Source organism: Musca vetustissima, unplaced genomic scaffold, assembly GCF_032173495.1.
Source record: "Musca vetustissima isolate MV318-11 ecotype Yass unplaced genomic scaffold, APGP_CSIRO_Mvet_v1 utg20142, whole genome shotgun sequence".
In the NCBI taxonomy this organism is placed as follows: Eukaryota; Metazoa; Arthropoda; class Insecta; order Diptera; family Muscidae; genus Musca; species Musca vetustissima.
In genome coordinates this window covers 148,447-172,416 of record NW_026882995.1, presented here as the reverse complement: position 1 = coordinate 172,416, position 23,970 = coordinate 148,447, and the positions used below count along the sequence as shown (strand labels likewise).

General features: G+C 33.1%; 1 protein-coding gene across 1 annotated transcript in view; it reads left to right on the top strand.

Annotated features, from left to right (window-relative positions):
* LOC133329734 (sestrin homolog) overlaps window positions 1–23,970 on the top strand; it is a 60,831-nt gene that overhangs the window by 12,147 nt on the left and 24,714 nt on the right. Inside the window, exon 2 of the mRNA XM_061538200.1 lies at window positions 21,673–21,837. Within this exon, the coding sequence (XP_061394184.1) occupies window positions 21,673–21,837 (165 nt within the window). The remainder of the gene's footprint in view (window positions 1–21,672; window positions 21,838–23,970) is intronic.

Genomic DNA, 23,970 nt, shown 5'->3' with positions numbered 1-23,970 from the left:
TCTATTGTGCGGTGAATATCAATTTGAGAAAAAGGGAATGGATATCGATTAGCCCGAAGATACCTATTCAAGAAATAAACTCTGACGAGAAATAATCCACGCCTTGTCTGGGCCTTGAAAATATATTCTTTAATAAATCCACGCCTTGTCTGGGCCTTGAAAAAATATTCTTTAAAAAATCCACACCTTGTCTGGGCCTTGAAAAAATATTCTTTAAAAAATCCACGCCTTGTCTGGGCCTTGAAAAAATATTCTTTAATAAATCCACGCCTTGTCTGGGCCTTGAAAAAATATTCTTTAATAAATCCACGCCTTGTCTGGGCTTTGAAAAAATATTCTTTAATAAATCCACGCCTTGTCTGGGCCTTGAAAAAATATTCTTTAATAAATCCACGCCTTGTCTGGGCCTTGAAAAAATATTCTTTAATAAATCCACGCCTTGTCTGGGCCTTGAAAAAATATTCTTTAATAAATCCACGCCTTGTCTGGGCCTTGAAAAAATATTCTTTAAAAAATCCACACCTTGTCTGGGCCTTGAAAAAATATTCTTTAAAAAATCCACGCCTTGTCTGGGCCTTGAAAAAATATTCTTTAAAAACTCCACGCCTTGTCTGGGCCTTGAAAAAATATTCTTTAAAAAATCCACGCCTTGTCTGGGCCTTGAAAAAATATTCTTTAATAAATCCACGCCTTGTCTGGGCCTTGAAAAAATATTCTTTAAAAAATCCACGCCTTGCCTGGGCCTTGAAAAAATATTCTTTAATAAATCCACGCCTTGCCTGGGCCTTGAAAAAATATTCTTTAATAAATCCACGCCTTGTCTGGGCCTTGAAAAAATATTTTTTAATAAACCCACGCCTTATCTGGGCCTTGAAAAAATATTCTTTAATAACCACGGCTTGTCTGGGCCTTGAAAAAAATATTCTTTAAAATATCCAGGCCTTGAATATATTTTCGATCATTTTTCATTAAAGGTTATACTAAGTTTTTAAGTAGACATTGTAGACAATTTATAGATTAAACGGGCCCTTTAATCTATCATCGGCTACAAATGATTGAGAGTATTTACCTTTGTACCCCCAGACCATTTGAAATTATCCTCCTATAATTATTTATTTACATTGCCAATGCAAACACTTGGGTAACAGGTAAACCCAGATCGGAATACTCCATCAATTGTTTATTTATTTTCAAATAATAAAAAAACAAAAGCAAAAGAGCAATAACAACACTAAAAAATAACATGAGTACTTACATACCCGACTTAATGGATATCTGTTTGTCTGTAGGTAGAGTACAACAATAACAATGGCAATAAAAACACGAAAACATCAACAAAAAAGGATTTGTAATTTGTTTTTCCTCTCTCAGGAAAAAAAATAAATTACAACTCGTCTAGACATTATTGCCCAGTGTGGCAGTCTGTCTGTCATTTTACAATGGGGTGTCAAACGTTAGCACCCCCTGTTGTTGTTCTCGTTACCCTATATTCCTCAATTCAGAAAATGTGCAGACATTGAGAACAACAACAAAAACCTAACAATTGCAAACAGGCTGACAGCCAGGCAAATGCAAATAAATACTGCAAATAATTGCAGCAGCAACAACAACGACAACCAGACTGTTAAAGCCCTACTGCAAGGCACCCGCCGAACACAATCATTCAATAATAATAATAATACTAATAACAATAAACAATTTCGCAAAATCGTCAGAAAACAAAATTGTAAACAAATCTATAAAAAATAATAATAACAACAATGATAAAAACACAGAGGGTGGGACGAACGAAACTGCACTAACAGACTGCTTCAACAACAAGAACAACATCGAGTTAGGAATTTTTGTTTCAAGTGTTTCGTCAAGTGGTGGTGGCGGTGGGGGTGTTGTAGTCGGATGGACTGAATGATTGGCATTGACAAGGTAACAACAAATATTTATCTAACATACCCTAAGGTTAGGGGAGATCCGTCTACAGTTGTCGGTTGGGAAAGGTAATCACCGGAAAAATTATTCTGTCTACAGATCAAGTTTTCAAGGGCTTTTTATATGTAGAATCTCTCTTTAAACCCTAAACAACAATGTTGTGAACAATTATGACCCGAACATTGCAAAGGAAACCTAACCAACGAAAAAGCATACTTGTCAATATTTAGCGGGTCAAGTGGTCCTAGTATCTCATAGGAGTGGCTGTCCTTCAAAAGTTCCTTTATCGATAAAATTACATTGATTAAGCCTTCTAAAAATGGCAGACCCTTTAATGTGTCTTCTATAGGTAGAGGGTCGTTCAAGTGGTCTTCCATGGACAGAAGAACCAGCGATCTATTTTGTTGTTGTTGTACTATAGGCAAATACCCTTATTTTTGAAGCTTTGGATGGGCGTTAAAAAACAATATTTGAAATTTTACGCCTTGGATGGGCGTTAAAAATAAAATATTTGAAATTTTACGCCTTGGATGGACGTTAAAAATCAAATATTTGAAATTCCACGCCTCGAATGGGCGTTAAAAATATTATTTATGAAATTCAAGCCTTGGGCCTTGAAAAAATATTTGAAATTCCACGCCTCGGATGGGCGTTAAAAACTATTATTTATGAAATTCAAGCCTTGGGACTTAAAAACATATTCTTAATAAAACCACGCCTTGGTTGGGCCTTGAAAAAATGTTTTTTAATAAATTTACGCCTTGGTTGGGTCTTCAAAAATCCACGCCTTAGATGGACCTTGAAAAAATCCATGCCTTGTCGAAAAAATCCAAGCTTTGTCCGGGCCTTGAATTCTATATTCTTTAAAAAGTCCAAACCTTGGACCTTGAAAAAAAAATCTTTAAAAAAATGAAGTATTGTCTGGGCCTGGAAAAATATTCCGAACTAAATCCGCACCTTGGATGGGTCTTGAAAAAAGTATTTATTTTAGAAATCCATTCACATTTTGGGCCTTGAAAAACTAGCCATTAAAAAATTCACTCCTTAGATGGGCCCTGAAGAGCCGGCCTTTTATAGACCTTGAAAATATATTCAACAAAACGCAATAACGTCATTCCAGTCCCAATTTGATACGTTGTGCAAAATTTCATGTGAATCGGACAAAAATTAGGAGTTTGGCGCACCATTTAAATGAGATCGGACGAAAAAATACATATGGGAGCTATATCTAAATCTGAAACGATTTTCACGAAACTTAACACACATCATTCTAGACTTAATTCAGTACGCTATGCCAAATTTCGTTCAAATCGATTGTTTTTTTTTTGCACCATTCACATTAAATCGGACGAAAATATATATGGGAGCTATATCTAAAGCTGAAGCGATTTTAACGAAACTTAACACACATCATTCTAGACTTAATTCAATACGCTATACCAAATTTCGTGCAAATCCAAAGATATATAGGGGCTTTGTCACACCATTTATAATAATTCGGACGAAAATTTATATAGGAGCTATATCTAAATCCGCACCGATTTTCACGAAATTTGGCACACATTATTCTAGGCGTACTTCAGTATGCTATGCCAAATTTCGTGCAAATCGACAGATATATAGGGACTTTGATGCACCATTTACATTACATCGGACGAAAATAGATATGGGAGCTATATCTACATCTGAACCGATATTCACGCAACTTAACACACATCATTCTAGACTCAATTCAATACGCTATGCCAAATTTCGTGCAAATGGAAAGATATATAGGGACATTGATGCACCATTTATTTAAAATCGGACGAAAATATATATGGGAGCTATATCTAAATCTGAACCGATTTTCACGAAACTTAACACACATCATTCTGGACTTAATTCAGTACGCTATGCCAAATTTCGTGCAAATCCAAAGATACATAGGGGCTTTGTCACACCATTTACATTAAATCGGTCGAAAAAATATATGGGAGCTATATCTAAATCTGAACTGATTTTCACGAAACTTAACACACATCATTCTAGACTTAATTCAGTACGCTGTGCCAAATTTCGTGCAAATCGAAAGAAATATAGGGACTTTCGTGCCCTATTTACATTAAATCGGACGAAAATGTATATGGAAGTTATATCTAAATCTTAACCGATTTTCACGAAACTTAACACATCATTCTAGACTCTATAAATATTACGTGAACAATGTAAATAAACGACCCAAGATTTTAATCTTAAAACAAGTAGCCTAAAAACATCCACTTATCGTAAAAACATTTACTGATGAGGGCCGATTCGATTATATTCTGTAGCTGATCTAGTTCTTTAGATTAATCTTGAAATAATATCAAAGTTAATAATTTTTATGAAATCTGTTCGTATTTCAGTTGTGACTTTAAAATATTACAACGGATATGCCCACAATGCGTATACGTTCTGTCAACATGTATACGCAACCCTATACCGTCTGCGATTTTCTTTCAAGAAATAGGCATGAAATATTTATATATTTTGGAATATTTTCTGAAATTGTGCGAATTGAATTTGTTTGAGTTTTTATGGTTAAATTTGGATAACATTTTAAGAATTTTATTAAAACATATTTTTTTTTTGTAATTTATGCTCCCTCTTACATTTAAAAATATTTATCCCTCGAAAATATAATATAGTTTCTACAGTAGATATCGGATATAAACGCATCTCATATAAGAAAAAATCGCATATAAGAAAGATTATCAAAAACACCGAGCTTATACTTTCTTATATCCGAAAATTCCATATAAGAAAAAAACGCAGAAAAAAATCTACGTTTTTTTTGAGTTTGAGTTTTGAGTTTTTTTTTAAGCTGAAATTTTAAATTTTTATACCCGACACAACTATGTTGTCAGGGTATTATAGCTTTGTGCAGCCCCAAGAGTTTTTTACGGCGTAAAATATTGGTCCTAGACCCACCTTTAAGTTTAAGTGTACCGATCGTCATATCTCGACTAGCTGAGTCGATCTAGACATGTGTGTCCGTCCGTCTGTCCATTATAATTTGTAAACACGATACACATTTATGGACCAATCTTCACGAAATTTTGCACGTAGGATGGGTTCTGGCCAATGAAGACCCCGATTGTTTTTGGTAAAGATCGGTTAATATTTAGGGGATGAAATGGACCAAATACTTAATTTTTGTCTGATATTCTAGTTGCTCCATAGGCCGCAATTATGGCCCAAACATTACATGGAGAAGGCGATCGGGCCAAAGAATAAACATGACTGCTTTCATACAGATCGATTGATATTTAGCGGTTCAAATGGACCCTGACTTTTGTGTGAAAAAATACAAAATTTGTATTCTGTATGTTGTGTTCTGTAGTATATCCAAGAGGAATGGCTGACCTTTAAATTGATACCAATTATATTGTCGTATGTACTCGGATGTGGGAGTTATAGCCTAGACAGACGACAGTCTTAATTTGCATTAACAGCCTTAATTCAAATTAACTTGTACATTATCCTCATTTTTATGTGTTGTTAATGCACAAAATCAAACTGAATTTATACTGAATTAGGCAATTTCAATATGGCAATGCTGTCGAAAATTAATTGTTTTTGTCAAATTTATTTATATTTATGAAAATAAAAATAAGAAATGAAGGCAAATTTAACCATTTCTTAAATTGGGAGCTATTTAGCTATGATCATAGTTGCTATTCCTCCATTATGTCATGAATCTATTCCCTAAAAATGTAATCCCGAAAAATATCGAAGCAAATGTAAAAAAATTTCATCCTTCACACAGACAAACAATTGTTTTGAAGCAAAAAACTGTTCGTAAATGCAGAAACTCTTGTCTGTCAGGGGTAAATATTAATTCAAATTAAGAAATTCTTAATGCAAATTAAGGCTGTCGTCTGTCTATGGTATTACACCTAAATATTTACTGGTGCTTACGTATTCAGATATTATTTAGTAACCCATTACCACACTAAATGGCGGATATATAGCGCTGATCGCTTGGAAATTTTCCATGAGGATCGAGGTATGGTCAAGGACAACGCCTATGATTTTCGGTGATGAGCAGATATTAATATTGGGATAAAGTGGGCCGAAAACTTTTTTGTTTTTTTTTTCGAGTCGATCTATAGGCCACAATTGACAGCCGAACATCACAAAACAATCCACGGTGAAGAGAATCTGGACAAGTAATTAGAAGGAATCTACTTAATATTAGTAATATTTGTTGACCTCTAGTTGGAATATAGAACCGCAGAATGTTAGATTTTCGTGGTAGTTGTGCAGGGTATCGTATGGTCGACCCCGTCCGACTGTACTGCTCCGCTCCCTGGTTTTTTAAATATTTTCTGATCACTAAAATTATTTAAGTTTGTATGGAAAAATTTAATGAACTTAAATTTTTGAACATATTTTTCAATTCATGATGACTTGTACATTTAGAAATATGTATCTTTCGAAAAAATAATCTAGTTTTTTTGTTCAAGCTAAGATCCATTATGTGTAAAATATTATTTATTTTAAAATAAATTTTGCAGTTTTATGATTAAATTTATTCATGCATAATATTATTTTTTTTGATATGGTCGATTTGTTTAATGAATTTACATGTTTGCTTGTTTGTTGTTGTAGTTTTTTTGTTGTTTTTTGTGTAGTTTGAATGTTATTTTTAGTAACACCCATATTTGTTTTAATTAACATCTGTTGAAGACAGCCAGTATCGTTTGTTGTTGTTGTTTTTTATTTAAGCTGCATAACTAATTAATTGAACAAATAAAACTCAAAAACCTACTCACTTAATTTTGTGGTCTTTGTATTTGTTTTCGGTCCCACTTAAACTCAATATAGCAAAACTAATAGTAAACACTACAAAGGGTAATTTTTTGCTACACGTTTTTGAAGGCGTTTCTGTTGTTGTTGTATTTTTTGGGAGTTGAATATTTCATAGCCATCAAAAACACCAAAAACAAAACGACAAGAAACCACACCAAACTAGCAAATGAAACTATAAATAGCAGCAGCAACAACAACAACAATAATAATAACAATATTAAAACGTTTTTCTGTTTTTGTTATATTTGTATTTAATTTACATAAAATGTCAATGCATAAATATTGTATTCGGATTTTATTTTGGCCGTAGACAGGCAAATGACAAAAATAGGCAGCATAAATAGTTTTGATTTTTTTGGTGGAGTAAACAACATACCTGTTTACATACAAATATGTATATGTTTGTGCACTGTCATGGTGTAATGGATTTATTTGCTTATGATTTGTAATGTGAATGTAAGACGGTGTTTGGAAACTCTTAATTATTAAAGATGACAGCTTAATAATCTGTATTTATTGAGAAAAGAAAAGATAAAGCGGTTGCGTATACGTGTTGACAGTACGTATACGCATTGTGGGAACTTATGTTGGCATGGACATGTTGAGCATATGCTAGCTACTAGAAGGGCTTAAATGTGAATATTCTTTAGAAGGTTTTCTTTATTTAGAAGGTCACCTGTAGTGGTTTCTATAAAAAGAATAATTTATAATTGACCTTCTGTAAAAAAAAGTTTCTTCAAAATAATTTTCTTAAAAACAGAGACCTTTTATAAATAGAAAACCCCTTGGAGTTTACTTATATAAATATATGACCCTTCAAGAAGTCATCTAGAAAAAATACTTCTAGAAATATAAACAAATTGTCAATACGCATACGCATTGTGGGAACTTATGTTGGCATGAACATGTTGTGCATAGGCTGGCTACTAGAAGAGCTTAAATGTGAATATTCTTTAGGAGGTTTTCTTTATTTAGAGGGTCACCTGTAGTGGTTTCCATGCATAAAATAATTTATAATAGGTCTTCCAAAAATGATTTTCTTTAAAGCAGAGACATTTTATAAATAGAAAACCCTTTTGACCCTTCAAGGACCCATCTAGAAAACGAAACCCCCCTTCTACAGGCTAGTACAAAGCCTTATAATATATTTAAAAAAAATCGTGTAAAATATAAGGTCAATTAAAAATATTTGTTAAGCCATAGTCCTATTTTCCAAACCTAGAGATTATTATTGAAAACTTCGGGATTACTGTTTATTGATTTTTTATAGGGATCGATACTTTCTTTATTTTTTTTATTGATATACATGTATTGATTAGCTTTATTTATTTTTGTAAATAGTGGGGTATAAGAGTATGTATACATGGTGACGACACGTATACGCATTGTGGGGACTTCAGATTCGTTACGTAAATAATACAAATTATATATAAACCAGCGAACGGTTTATACAGGATCTTAAAAATATGTTTAAAAAATCCGCGCCATTGGCAGGATCTTAATAAAATATATATTTCTTTTATAAATCCAGGACTTTGGCAAGAAAGCCAAGCCTTTGACAGGATTTTGGAAAAATATTTATTTGAAAAGCCACGCCTTTGACAGGATCATGGAAAAACATTTTTTTCAAAATCCAAGCCATGGCAGGACCTTGGAAAAATAGAACCCTTTTAGACATCTTTTTTTAATAATCGTCTTGGAGGAAATTTTGAAAAATATTTTTTTAATTGACGCCTTGGCAGGACTTTCGAAAAATATTTGTTTAAAAATCTACGTCTTTGACCTTTGAAAAATCCACATTAAAAATTAACGCCTTGACAAGATATTTTATAAAAAAAATGTTTTTGGTTGGATTTTTATTTTTTAAATCCAAGGCTTACAAATATTCACACCTTGGACTTTATTGGCGCCTACAAGTGCCTCTTTATATGAAGGTCTGTTTATGTATTTTATCCTCCATTTTTTATACCCTTCACCACACTGTGGTACAGGGTATTATGTCTTTGTGCATATGTTTGTAACATGCAAAAGGAAACGAGATAGACACATGGTTCCTCTTGAGAATATGCATAGAATCTTTCTGAGTCGATTTACGCATGTCCCCTGTACGTCCGTCTGTATTTTTGTAAACAAAGTACAGGTCGTATTTATGATCCGATTTGGATGAAATTTGGCATAGGTCACCTATTTGGCTCAAAGACGAACCCTATTGAAATTGGAAAAATCGGGTCAGATTTACATATAGATCCCATATATATTTTCGTCCGATTTAAGGTAAATGGGGCACCAAAGTTCCTAAATATGTTTCGATTTGCACGAAATTTGGCACAGCGCAATGAATTAGGCCTAGAATGATGTGTGTTAAGTTTTCTGAAAATCGGTTCAGATTTAGATATAGCACCCATATATATTTTCGTCCCACTTAATGTAAATGTTGCACCAAAGTCCCTATAATCTTTCGATTTGCACGAAATTTGGCATACAGTAATGAGTTAGGTCTAGAATGAAGTGTGTTAAGTTTGATGAATATCGGTTCACCTTTAGATATAGCTCCCATATATATTTTCGTCCGATTTAATGTAAATGGTCCACCAAAGTCCCTATATATCATTCGATTTGTACGAAATTTGGCACAGCGTAATGAATTAGTTCTAGAATGATGTGTGTTAAGTTTCCCAAAAATCGGTTCAGATTTAGATATAGCTCCTATATATAGTATCGTCCGATTTAAGGTAAATGGTCCACCAAAGTCCCTTAATATCTTTCGATTAGCACGAAATTTGACATAGCGTAATGAATTAAGTCTAGAATGATGATGTGTTAAGTTTCGTGAAAATCGGTTCAGATTTAGATATAGCTCCCCCTAATACAGCGTAATTAATTGCAGAATGACATGTTTATGGATCAAATTTCATTTTACTGGTATTTTAAAAATGCGATGTCTGTTACGATTCATCTGTTGAATATACCCAAAGTGGTGAAGGGTATCATATAGTCGGCTCCGTCCGACTTTACTACTTTCCTTACTGGTTTGAGTTTCAGTCATTGTAACGACTTACATCTTCAAGGCCTATTCTTTGCATTATCATGCCTTCATTATTTCTTCTCGAGTTCCGTTTATTCGGATTTTTTTGTATTCTAGCCTTTTTGTAATTTTTATTAAAAAAAAAAATTAATAAAAAATTCTTTAAACAAATCACGTTTTCGGTATTGTTTTTTTTAAGAAGAGTTGAATTGAAATCATTGTCCACACCATATGCGGCGTGTTTAACCTTAAAATTCAACAACAACAACAATATATAATTTAAAAAAAATATATATCAGCCATGCTTTTGTTTCTATTTTTGTTTTAATGATTATTATGAACATCATAAAAGTATCATAAAATTTTATGATAGTTTCGAGTGGGGCGTGTGTGTGTGCTTTGCATAAAAAATTAAGCTCCAGAAAATGTTGTTTTTTTGTTTTGAAGTTTGTTTTTTATTTTATTGTTGTTGTTTTCATTTTTTCAAAAACTATTATTAATGTCAAATAAAATGTTTTAATTTCTAAATAAATTTTATGGAACTTTATGGCCTCACTGAAATTTGAGAAGTATTTGAAAAAAGAGTTAAATTGAGGCATACCAAGGCCAAATTTGAGAAAAAAGGGTGGTTTTTTAAAGAATATTTTTTCAGACATTATCAGACTCCTTGATGAACATTTTTTTAAAAAGTTTATTTTTTTGTAATTATTTCTATGGTCATTTTTTCAAAACAATTTTTTTCGAGCTTCACCATAGTAGTGGATTTGAAAATAATATTTCTTAAACATCAACAGACTCATATGCCTGAATAATTTTTGTAGGGTATCTCATTTTTTTTTACTTCGTATTTTTTTGTACTTAAATGTTTGCGCGAAAACAATTTCAAAACGAAACAAAACAAAAAAATAAATAAACTGTTGATGATTGTTCGAGATAGTGTCAGCTCGATGTTAAATCAACACTAATTAACAATTATTTTGTTGTTGTAGCTGTTGTTTTCGTTCTTGTATTTTGTTTGTTGACTTTAAATTTCCCTAAATTAAAGGCAATCAAATAGAAAAAAATTTAATAGGTTATCTATGTGTGTGTGTGTGTGTAAAAAAAATGTTAGATAAAAATAGAATAACGAAGCAAAAAATAGCACAACTTAATTTAATTATTTATTGGGCATTGAAAGTGAAAAATGAAAAAAATAGATTTGGGTCATTCGTCTAATTATGATAGCAACAGTTTAGTATTTTTATACCCTTCACCACACTGTGGTACAGGGTATTATGTCTTTGTGCATATGTTTGTAACAGGCAAAAGGAAACGAGATAGACACAGGGTTACTTTTGAGAATATGCATAGAATCACATTTTAAGTTCACTTATACATGTCCGTCTGTCCATGTTAAATTGAAAACAAAGTACAGGTCGCATTTGTTACTCGAATTGGATGAAATTTGGCACAGGTCATCATTATGGCCCAAGGACGAACCCTATTGAAATTGGGAAAAACCGGTTCAGATTTAGATATAGCTCCCATATATATTTTCGTCACATTTAAGGTAAATGGTGCACCAAAGGCCCTAAATATATTTCGATATGCACGAAATTTGGCGCAGCGTACTGAATTGAGTCTAGAGTGATGTGTGTTAAGTTTCCTGAAAATCGGTTCATAATTAGATATAGCTCCCATATATATTATCGTCCGATTTTAGGTATTTCATGCACCAATGTCCCTATATATCTTTCGATGTGACCGAAATTTGGCATAGCGTACTGAATTAAGTCTAGAATGATGTGTGTTAAGTTTCGTGAAAATCGGTTCATAATTAGATATAGCTCCCATATATATTATCGTCCGATTTTAAGTATTTCATGCACCAAAGTCCCTATATATCTTTCGATTTGCACGAAATTCGGCATAACGTAATGAATTATGCCTAGAGTGATGTGTGTTAAGTTTCCTGAAAATCGGTTCATAATTAGATATAGCTCCCATATATATTATCGTCCGATTTTAGGTATTTCATGCACCAATGTCCCTATATATCTTTCGATGTGACCGAAATTTGGCATAGCGTACTGAATTAAGTCTAGAATGATGTGCGTTAAGTTTCGTGAAAATCGGTTCAGATTTATATATAGCCCCCCATATATATTTTCGTCCGATTTAAGGTAAATGGTGCACCAAAGTCCCTAAATATCATTTGATATGCACGAAATTTTGTACAGCGTACTGATTCGAGTCTAGAACAATGTGTACTAAGTTTTGTGAAAATCGGTTCAGATTTACATATAGCTCCCATATATATTTTCGTCCGATTTAAGGTAAATGGTGCACCAAAGACCCTATATATTCTTCGATTTGCACGAAAATTGGCAGAGCGTACTGCAGTAAGCCTAGAATAATGTGTGCCAGGTATCGTGAAAATCGCTTCAGATTTAGATATAGCACCCATATATATTTACGTCCGATTTAAGATAAATGGTGCACCAAAGTCCCTGAATATCTTTCGATTAGCACGAAATTTGGCACAGCGTACTGAAGTAAGCCTAGAATAGTGTGTGCCAAGTTTCGTGGAAATCGATTCAGATTTAGATATAGCTCCCATATATATTTTCGTCCGATTTATGGTAAATGGCACACCAAAGTCCCTATATATCTCTCAATTTGCACGAAATTTGGCACAGCGTACTGAACTGAGTCTAGAATGTTGTGTGATGAGTTTCGTAAAAATCGGTTCAGATTTAGATATAGCTCCCAAATATATTTTCGTCCGATTTAAGGTAAATGGTGCACCAAAGTCCCTATATAACTCGCGATTTGCACGAAATTTGGCACAGCGTAGTGAATTAAGAATAGAATAATGTGTGCCAAGTTTCGTAAAAATCGGCTCAGATTTAAATATAGCCCCATAAATATTTTCGTCCGATTTTACATCCGTCCGGCTGTCTGTCGATGTTAAATTGTAAAAAAAGTACAGGTCGCATTTATGATCCGAATTGGATGAAATTTGGCATAGGTCACTTATTCGGTCCAAGGACGAACCCTATTGAAATTGGAAAAAAATCGGTTCAGATTAAGATATAACTCCCATATATATTTTCATCCGATTTAAGGTAAAATAGCCCTAAATAGCTTTCGATTTGCACGAAATTTGGCACAGCCTACTGAATTGCGCTTAGAATATTATGTGCTAAGTTTCGTGAAAATCGGTTAAGATTTAGATATAGCTCCCATATATATTTTCGTCCGATTTAAGGTAAATGATGTACCAAAGTCCCTAAATATCTTTCGACATGCACGAAATGTGGCACAGCGTACTGAATTACGAGAAGAATGATGTGTGTTAAGTTTCCTAAAAATCGGTTCAAATTTAGATATGGCTCCCATATATTTTTTCGTCCGATTTAAGGTAAATGGTGCACCAAACTCCTAATGTTTCTCCAATTAACATGAAATTTTTCACAACGTCTCAAGTTGAGACTTGAATGACGTTATTGGGTAATGTTGAAATTGGTGCAGATGCAGCTATAGCTTCCATACGTATTTCGAACGGGTATCTGATTGAGATTAAATTTTTAACAGTGTGGCGTACCGAATAGCTTGCATCAATTTTGCTATAAATCGTTTTCCAAAAATTTGTCCCATGATACGCAGATGACTCTAAATCTGCCCGAATGAACTTAAATTATTCATAGGTTGCAGAAAGACATGAGTAGATTCCTTCGAGGGAACATTGACATACAATTGTAAGGATACATATCGTTAGCTAAGATGCAAAAAGGCGTAACTAATAAAAACAATTGAAAATTGACTTTTTCAATGAATATTGCGAATGTCAATAAACTACATGTGTTACCAAAGTCAATTTCAATTATTTGTTAGTTACGCCTTTTTACATTTTAGCTAACGATATGTACAATATATCACCTTTCGGATTAAAAAAAAATCTTTTTTAAATCCACCTTTTGGATTTTTGATGCTTTGGATGAGTCATGAAGAAATAGGTTTAAAAAATCCACAACCACATCTATTGGATTAAAAAACAAATCCACAAAAAATATTCTTATTTTTATTTAAGAATGTTTTGTTTTTTTGTGGATTCCAATTTATTATATATTTTTTTCATTCTCTCCTTTACTACACCTACCATTATCTTGAATCTGACCACCTCCTCTCCCTCTCTCTATAATTAATCAATTTTTTAACAATAAGCTAATTTCGGTAGATATGTTTTGGCTGAAAGCTAACATTTAAATATTTATTAATTAAGCGAACATGATTTGAGCAGTAAATCTTCAAAATCGAAAGCGACAAAAAAACACAACTCACAAAAAAAAAACAACAAATTATAAAAAAAATGAAAAAGAAAACATCAACTCTAGACTAATTTAAAATAAAATTAATGATCATCGTAGTCTCGTCTGACATTCGACGCCCCAAAACGAAGATTTATCATATCAACACCCAAACAAATAAAAAAACAACAACAATAAAATATAAAAAAAGAGTAAGCGTGTTTCTTGTTCTTTTTCTTCTTCTTCTTAGTTTTTGCATCATCATTTTTGGGCATCTCACAATAAAAATGATAAAGAAAACAAACAAAAAACTGGGTTTAAAAATATGGATTATTTTTATAAATTCAAAAATATTGTGTCACAATTTTATAGGTCAGGTTGTTTGCCAGTGTTTTGGTCTGTCTTTTATTTGGTTTTGTTTGCTTTTGTTTGTCTGTACCCTACACAAAAATGTGTGATTATCTTTATTTGTCTATTCAATTTGCAAACTCATTGGATATTAGGGTGGATTCAAATACAAATAATTAAATAAAAATTAATTTCCAAAAAAATATTCTTTAAAAAATCTACGCCTTATAAGGACATAGAAGAAATATTCTTAAACAATCCACGTCTCTGGTAAGCCTGGAAAAAATATTCTTTACAAAAATCTCCCCCTCTGGTAGGCCTTAAAAAAATATTCTTTAAAAAATCGACGAATTTGCTAGCCATTAAAAAAATATTCTTTATACAATCCGGACCTTATGGACGCCTTGAAAAATTTTTTTTTTAAAAATCGACACCTTTTCTGGGCCTTGAAACAATAATCTTTAAAAAATCGACACCTTGTCTGGGCCTTGAAAAAATAATCTTTAAAAAATCGACACCTTGTCTGGGCCTTGAAAAAATAATCTTTAAAAAATCCACGCCTTGTTTGGGTCTTGAAAAAAATAATCTTTAAAAAATCCACGCCTTGTTTGGGCCTTGAAAAAATAATCTTTAAAAAATCCACGTTTCCGATAATCCTTGAAAAAATATTCCAAAAAAAAAACACGCCTTATAAGGGCTTAGAAGAAATATTCTTAAACAATCCACGTCTCTGATAAGACTTGAAAAAATATTCTTTAAAAAATCGCCCCACCCCCTCTGGTAGGCCTTGAAAAAATATTCTTTAAAAATCGACGCCTTGTCTGGGCCTTGAAAAAATATCCTTTAAAAAAGCCACGCCTCTGAAAATGCATGAAAAAGGAAAGTAGTAAAGTCGGACTGGGCCGACTATATGATATCCTTCACCACTTTGGGTGTATTGTACATATGTATCCTTACAATTGTGTGCCAATGTTCCCTCGAAGTAACATACTCATGTCTTTCTGCAACCTATGATAAATTTAATTTCAATCGGGCATTTTTAGAGTCGTCTGCATACCATGGGATAAATTTATGGAAAACGATTTATAGCAAAATTGATACAAACTATTCGGAATGCCGCCCTGTTAAAATTTAATTTCAATCAGACATCCGTTCGAAATACATATGGAAGCTATGGCTGCATCTGCAACAATTTCAACAAACCGCAATAACGTCATTCAAGTCTCAATTTGATACGTTCTGCCAACTTTCGTCTTAATCGGACAAACATTAGGAGTTTGGTGCAGCATTTATGTATAAACGGACGAAAATATATGTATGGGAGCTATATCTAATTCGGAAGGGATCTTCATGAAACTTAACACACATCTTTCTAGACTCAATTCAGTACGATGTGCCAAATTTCGTGCAAATCGAAACATAAGTAGGGACTTTAGTGCACCATTTACCTTAAATCGGACGAAATATATATGGGAGCTATATCTAAATCTGAACCGATTTTCCCGAAACTTGACAGACATTATTCTAGGCTTAATTCAGTACGCTGTGCCAAATTTCGTGCAAATCGAGAGATATATAGGGACTTTGGTGTGCCATTTACCATAAATCGGACGAAAATATATATGTGAGCTATATCTAAATCTGAAGCGATTTTCACGAAACTTGGCACACATCTTTTTAGATTCAATGCAGTACGATATGCCAAATTTCGTACAAATCGAAAAATATATAGGGTCTTTGGTGCATCATTTACATTAAATCGGACGAAAATATATATGGGAGCTTTATATAAATCTGAACCGATTTTCTAGGCTTACTTCAGTACGCTGTGCCAAATTTCGGGCAAATCGAAAGATATTTAGAGCCTTTAATGCACCATTTACCTTAAATCGGACGAATATATATAGGGGAGCTATATCTAAATCTGAACCGATTTTTTACGAAACTTAGCACACATCATTCTACACTCAATTCAGTATGCTGTGCCAAATTTCGTGCAAATCGAAGAATATATAGGGTCCTTGGTGCACCATTTACATTAAATCGGATGGAAATATATATGGGAGCTATATCTAAATCTGAACAGATTTTTACGAAACTTGGCACACATTATTCTAGGTTTACTTCAGTACGCTGTGCTAAATTTCGTGCAAATTGAGAGGTATATAGGGTCTTTGGTACATAATTTACATTAAATCGGACGGAAATATATATGGGAGCTATATCTAAATCTGAACCGATTTTTACGAAACTTAGCACACATCATTCTAGGCTCAATTCAGTACGCTGTGCCAAATTTCGTGCAAATCGAAGAATATATAGGGTCTTTGGTGCACCATTTACATTAAATCGGGCGAAAATATATATGGGAGCTATATCGAAATCTGAATCGATTTTCACGAAACTTGGCACACTTTATTCTAGGATTACTTCAGTACGCTGTGCCAAATTTCGTGCAAATCGAAGCATATATAGGTTCCTTGGTGCACCATTTACCTTAAATCGGACGAAAATATATATGGGAGCTATATATAAATCAGAACTGATTTTCAGGAAACTTGGCACACATCATTCTAGACTCAATTCAGTACGCTGTGCCAAATTTCGTGCAAATCGAAGGATATATAGGGACTTTGGTGCACCATTTACCTTAAATCGGACGAAAATATATATATGGGAGCTATATCTAAATCTGAACGGATTTTTCCCAATTTCAGTAGGGTTCGTCCTTGGGCTGTAAATGAGCTGTGCCAAATTTCATCTGATTCGAATCATAAATGCGACCTGTACTTTGTTTACAATTTAATATGGACAGACGGAAGGACGAAGATGCATAAATCGACTTAGAAAGTCATTCTACGCATATTCTCAAAAGGAACCATGTGTCTATCTCGTTTCCTTTCGCCTGTTACAAACATATGCACAAAGACATAATACCCTGTGCCACCGTGTGGTGAAGGGTATAAAAAAACACCCCTTTAAAAAATTCACGCCTTGGCTAGGCCTTGAAAAAATATTCTTTAAAAATCCACATCTATAAAATTCCACTGTCTATAATTAGCTTGTGCTTCAAAAATTATTTTTATGTTTATCGAAAAAAATAGAGCTATAGTGTATTTTATCTGATCGGTTCGACTGTACAAATATAGTTGTTGTTGTTTTTTGTTTGATCTTGTTTGTTGTCATAAAACGAGTTAATTTGTTGAGCAAACAAATTAACACGTTTCGATTGAGTGTCTTTTTTTATTTTGTTTTGTATCACAACTCAGCGTCTTCTAATATTTCGTGGCACGTTTAAAATCGCACCCCTCTCTTCTCTGCTACCGGCAAATATTTTGAGTTTTTTTATGTTTATTTGTTTTCGAATGTTAAATACGGTTTTTTGCACATTTTTTTTAATTTAATCGAAAGTGATTTAAGTTTTGTTTGATATTGAAATTAGGGGTTAAAATATTTTTTTTGAATTATCGAAGTTATAAAGGCTAGTAAATAGTCTCGAACTTTTTTTGATGGAAAATTTCGGGTAGCTAGACAATTATTTTTTTTTGCGAATTTAAATATCTGTTTTTTTTTTTTTTTTTTGAAAAAATATGAAGGAAGTTTTGGGAATCTTTTAATAAAACTTAATTTTTTATTTTCGATTTTTTTTCATTATTTTCATTAGCTTATTTTTTCAAGCTTATTTTTTTAATTTTTCAAATCTCATGTTATTGCCTGTCACTCACGGCATGTCATGTCTCTCGAATGACAATCACTACTGCTAATCAAACGGCAATATCGGATATCATCTTGTCATTACCAAAAAAATAAACACAATCAGACTTACAATCATTCTAGCTGGCATCAAATGACAAATTGTTCGAAGTGGAACTACTATTTTTGTTTATTAACTGTCCTGGCCATATATTTTGGAACATGGAAACAAATGAAACAACATTTTAGTTGGCCAAATTTGAAAACCGCAAACAATACGTCCGCCGCCTTCCATCTGACAACAACAGCAAAAATTCATTTTAAAATGGAAGAAGCGAGTCGGGAGCAAAAAACACCGCTTTTAAGTCCAAATTAGTTTCTCAAATTGACAAGCAAAAATCAAATTGTATTTCTTTGATGAATATTGTCACGATTTGTTGTCGTTATAACGACAACTGTCGAATTGGCAAATATGGCGGTGTGGTGTGGCACACGTACATAGAAATGTGTTTTTATCTAGAGGAACAAAAAAACATCAACTATCAACGGTCGGTAACGACTACTATTACCCTTATGTCCACGCCTTAGATAGGCTTTGATAAAATATTCTTTAAAGAATCCACGCCTTAGATAGGCTTTGAAAAAATAGTCTTTAAAATATCCGCGCCCCTTTAAGGACCTTGAAAAATAGTCTTTAAAATATCCGCGCCCCTTGAAGGACCTTGAAAAATAGTCTTTAAAATATCCGCGCCCCTTGAAGGACCTTGTAAAAATATTCTTTGAAAATCCACGCCTTTTCTGGACCTTGAAAAAATATTCTTTAAAAAATCCACGCCTCTTGAAGGACATTAAAATCTATTCTTTAAAAAAACCGACGCCTTGTATGAGTCTTGAAAAAATATTATTTAAAAAAAGCCACGCCTTGTATGAGTCTTGAAAAAATATTCTTAAAAAACCCATGCCTTGTATGGGTCTTGAAAAAATATTTTTAAAAAAATCCACGCCTTAGTTAGGCCTTGAAGAACATATTTTTTTAAAATCCAGGCCATTGTTAGGCCTTGAAAAATATTTTTAACGTCTTGTTTAGATTTTGAAAATAATAAAAAACAGTGAGCGGAGCAGTATAGTCGGACGGGGCCGATCATACGACACCCTACACAACTACCACGGAACTCTAACTTTCTGCTGGTGTTTATTCCGAGCCTGGACAATATTTCGTGATATTTGAATCCTCTTGCGCCATTAGAGTTCAACATCACCTTTTCCTTCGGCTTTCAATTGTCGCGTATAGATCGAATCGAAAAAAAAACAAAAAAATAAGTTTTCGGTCCACTCCATCCCAATATTATTATCTGATCATCACAGAAAATTATAGGCGTTGTCCTTGACCATACTGGATCCTCATGGAAAATTTCAAAGCGATCAGAGCTATATTTCCGCATTCTAGTGTGGTAATGGGTTACTAAATAATATATGAGTGTGTAAGCATCTGTAAATATTTATGTGTAACTCCCACATCCGAGTACATACGATAATATAATTGTTATCAAGGTCAACCACTCCTCTTGGATATACTATCAACTTCTTGGGTCTATGTCCTTCAGGAGTAATTATATACGCCATAGAATACAAATTTTGTAATTTTTCACACAAAAAATCAGGTTCCATTTGACCCGCTAAATATTGACCGATCTTTATCACAAATGGTATGCTTATTCTTTGGCCCGATCCCCTTCTCCATGTAAAAATTCGCGATATTTGGACCATAATTGAGGCCTCTAGAGCGACAAGAAAAACCGACAAAAATCAAATATTTCATCCATAACATCCTCTAAATATTAACCGATCTTTACCAAAAACAATAGCGGTCTTCATTGGCCAAAACCCTTCCTACATGCAAAATTTCGTGAAGATTGGTCCATAACTGCGGCCTGTATCGTGTTTACAAATTATAATGGACAGACGGACGGATGGACTGACACACATGTCTAGATCGACTCAGCTAGTCGAGATATGACGATTGGTATACTTAAAGGTGGGTCTAGGACCAATATTTCTTAAAAAAAAATCCACGCCTCAGTTAGTCCTCTAAAAAATATTCTTAAAAAAATCCACGCCTCAGTTAGTCCTCTAAAAAATATTCTTTAAAAAATCCACGCCTCAGTTAGTCCTCTAAAAAATATTCTTAAAAAATCCACGCCTCAGTTACGCCTCATAAAAATATTCTTTAAAAAATCCACGCCTCAGTTAGTCCTCTAAAAAATATTCTTTAAAAAATCCACGCCTCAGTTAGTCCTCTAAAAAATATTCTTTAAAAAATCCACGCCTCAGTTAGTCCTCTAAAAAATATTCTTTAAAAAATCCACGCCTCAGTTAGTCCTCTAAAAAATATTCTTAAAAAATCCACGCCTCAGTTAGTCCTCAAAAAAAATATTCTTTAAAAAATCCACGCCTCAGTTAGTCCTCAAAAAAATATTCTTTAAAAAATCCACGCCTCAGTTAGTCCTCTAAAAAATATTCTTTAAAAAATCCACGCCTCAGTTACGCCTCATAAAAATATTCTTTAAAAAATCCACGCCTCAGTTAGTCCTCTAAAAAATATTCTTTAAAAAATCCACGCCTCAGTTAGTCCTCTAAAAAATATTCTTTAAAAAATCCACGCCTCAGTTAGTCCTCTAAAAAATATTCTTTAAAAAATCCACGCCTCAGTTAGTCCTCTAAAAAATATTCTTTAAAAAATCCACGCCTCAGTTAGTCCTCTAAAAAATATTCTTTAAAAAATCCACGCCTCAGTTAGTCCTCTAAAAAATATTCTTTAAAAAAATCCACGCCTTGTCTGAACATTGTAAAAAAATTTTCTTTAAAAAAATCCACGCCTTGTCTGAACATTGAAAAAATATTCTTTAAAAAAATCCACGCCTTGTCTGAACATTGAAAAAATATTCTTTAAAAAAATCCACGCCTTGGACCTTTTTAAAAAAAATATATATACATATGATATATGTATGTATGTTTTTCTGCAATCGGTTAATGTTTACTTTCTTTGAACATGTTTTCTTCTTGTTGTTGTTTCTGTTATTTTATATACCTTTAAACAAAACGCCGCATAGTCTGTCGCAACCTTGACCTTTGTAGATACCCTTTTGTTGTTCTAATTTTTGTTTACATATCTTTTTGTTTTTATGTTTTCTTTTTTCTCTCTCTACACTTGACCGCAAAATCGGCTGTGTTAAACGCAATTTGATCTTACAGTTTGTAATTTATGGCCGATGTGGCGCATCAGTGCGTTAATTTCATTTGTGACTACCGAAGGGTCGTGATGAGTAGTACTAAGTCAATCTATAGGTTGGCCATTCAGTCCGAATATCAACTTCCATATAGCCAATATATATTGTTATCTTGTGTAGACTTTAGTGATTGTCGTGAAGAACAATATTTTATTATTATTTAAAAAAAATTATTTTTTATTTTATATTTATTTATAAAAAAATAATAATAATAAATTCAATAATATTATTATTTTTTTTTTAATTTTTATTCTTCTAATTTTTTTAGTGCCCCGTTCGTGAATACAACATGGATGATCTGGAATTGGATCAAGTGACAAAGGTCATTAGCTATCATCCCCGATTTCTGGATCATTTTTTGAAAACTCAGAATTTCATAATGAACGGTGATGGACCCTTGCCATATGATTATCGTTATTATTTGGCCATTATTGTAAGTATATATATATATATTATTTTTTTTAAGAAAACTATACTGAAGAATACTAAGAAATTAGAAAACCAGTAAGGAAAGTAGTAAAGTCGGACGGGGCCGACTATATGATACCCTTCACCACTTTGGGTATATTCAACAGATGAATTCTAACAGACGTCCGTCAGTAAAAAAGGACCAGTAAAATGAAATTGGATCCATAAACATGTCCTTCTGCAACCCATACTAAATTCTTCATTTGGTCAGATATAGAGTTGCTATAGATATAGTATATATATATATATATAACACACATCATTATAGACCTAATTCATTAAGCTGTGCCAAATTTCGTGCAAATCGAAAGATATATAGGGTATTTGGTGGACCATTTACATTAAATCGGACGAAAATATATATGGGAGGTATATCTAAATCTGGACCGATTTTCAGGAAACTTATCACACATCATTCTCGACCTAATTCATTATGCTATGACAAATTTCGTGCAAATCGAAAGATATATGGGGACTTTGGTACACCATTTTCATTAAATCGGACGAAAATATATATGGGAGCTATATCTAAATCTGGACCGATTTTCAGGAAACTTAACACACATTTTTCTAGACCTAATTCAGTACGTTGTGCCAAATTTCGTGCAAATCGAAAGATATATAGGCACTTTGGTGCACCATTTACTTTAAATCGGACGAAACTATATATGGGAGATATATCTAAATCTGAACCGATTTTCTCGAAAATTGGCACACAATATTCTGGAACTAATTCAGTACGCTATGCCAAATTTTGTGCAAATCGAAACATATATAGGGACTTTGGTTACCCATTTACCTTAAATCGGACGAAAATATATATGGGAGCTATATCTAAATCTGAACCGATTTTTCCCAATTTCAATAGGGTTCGTCCCTGGGCCAAATAAGTGAGTTGTGCCAAATTTCATTTAAATCGGATAATAAATGCGACCTGTACTTTGTTTACAATTTAACATGGACAGACAGACGGACGGACGGACGGACATGCATAAATCGACTTAAAAAGTGATTCTATGCATATTCTCAAAAGGAACCATGTGTCTATCTCGTTTCCTTTTGCCTGTTACAAACATATGCACAATGACATAATACCCTGTACCACAGTGTGGTGAAGGGTATAAAACCCAAATTTACAGATAAAAGACTTGCAACAATTTTAAAAATATTTTTTTCTTCAGAAACCTAACCCTAAATCTAAAATAAATATTAAAATGTTGAATCTTGTAAATCGGTTCCAAATTGATTTATAATATCTCCTTCTTCTTTTTCTACTGCTGAGAGGTTACAATTGCCTCTCGAATTAATACCAATTACAACAATTTTAATTAGTGTGTGTGTGTGTGTTTGCTTCCACGAAATGATGATGTCGACCACGACAACAAAAGCTAATCGCGCCCACACACAACCTCTTAAATTGTTGTTATTGCCTTACTTTTCCTTATTCGGTGTGTACTTAAAAGCTACAAAGATTAATTGTTGATGTTATTGTTGGCGCTAATTGCTGTTGTTGTTGTTGTTCTTTATTGTCTTTTAATTATGACAATTAACCGAAATCGCCTTAACTGGTACACTTTCCCATCCTTCACTCCTTCAGCCACTGAATTGCAACCGCCAAAAAGTGTTAGCCCGCCTCCGCCTCCTCCTCCTTTCAATTAATTAATGATCGGATCACCTCGCCTCACCAAAAAGGCTATCTGGATTTTAGATTACACGATTAAACAATTAATTGGCATCAAAGTGAATCAAACAAATGGATGACAAGTAAGACAGCAAAAACAACAACAACAACAATGATATCACATGAAATGGATCAACAAATAAAGTGTTGTTGTTTTCTTTTTTGTTGTTTAATAATATAGGCACTCACCCACACTCATAGGTACCCCCTTGGCATAAGAATTAAATATTGTGTATCGATGTATATGTGCGATTTAAGCATTCATTGCCTAAATGGTTATCTGGTGGCGATGTGTGTGTGTGTGAGTGACTCTGCCTTATGAATTGCAATTAATTAAATGCATTGTTAAATTTATTTGTTGTTATTCTTTTCTGTTCAGTTCAGTTGTTGTTATTGTTTTGTTTAATGACCTCAAAT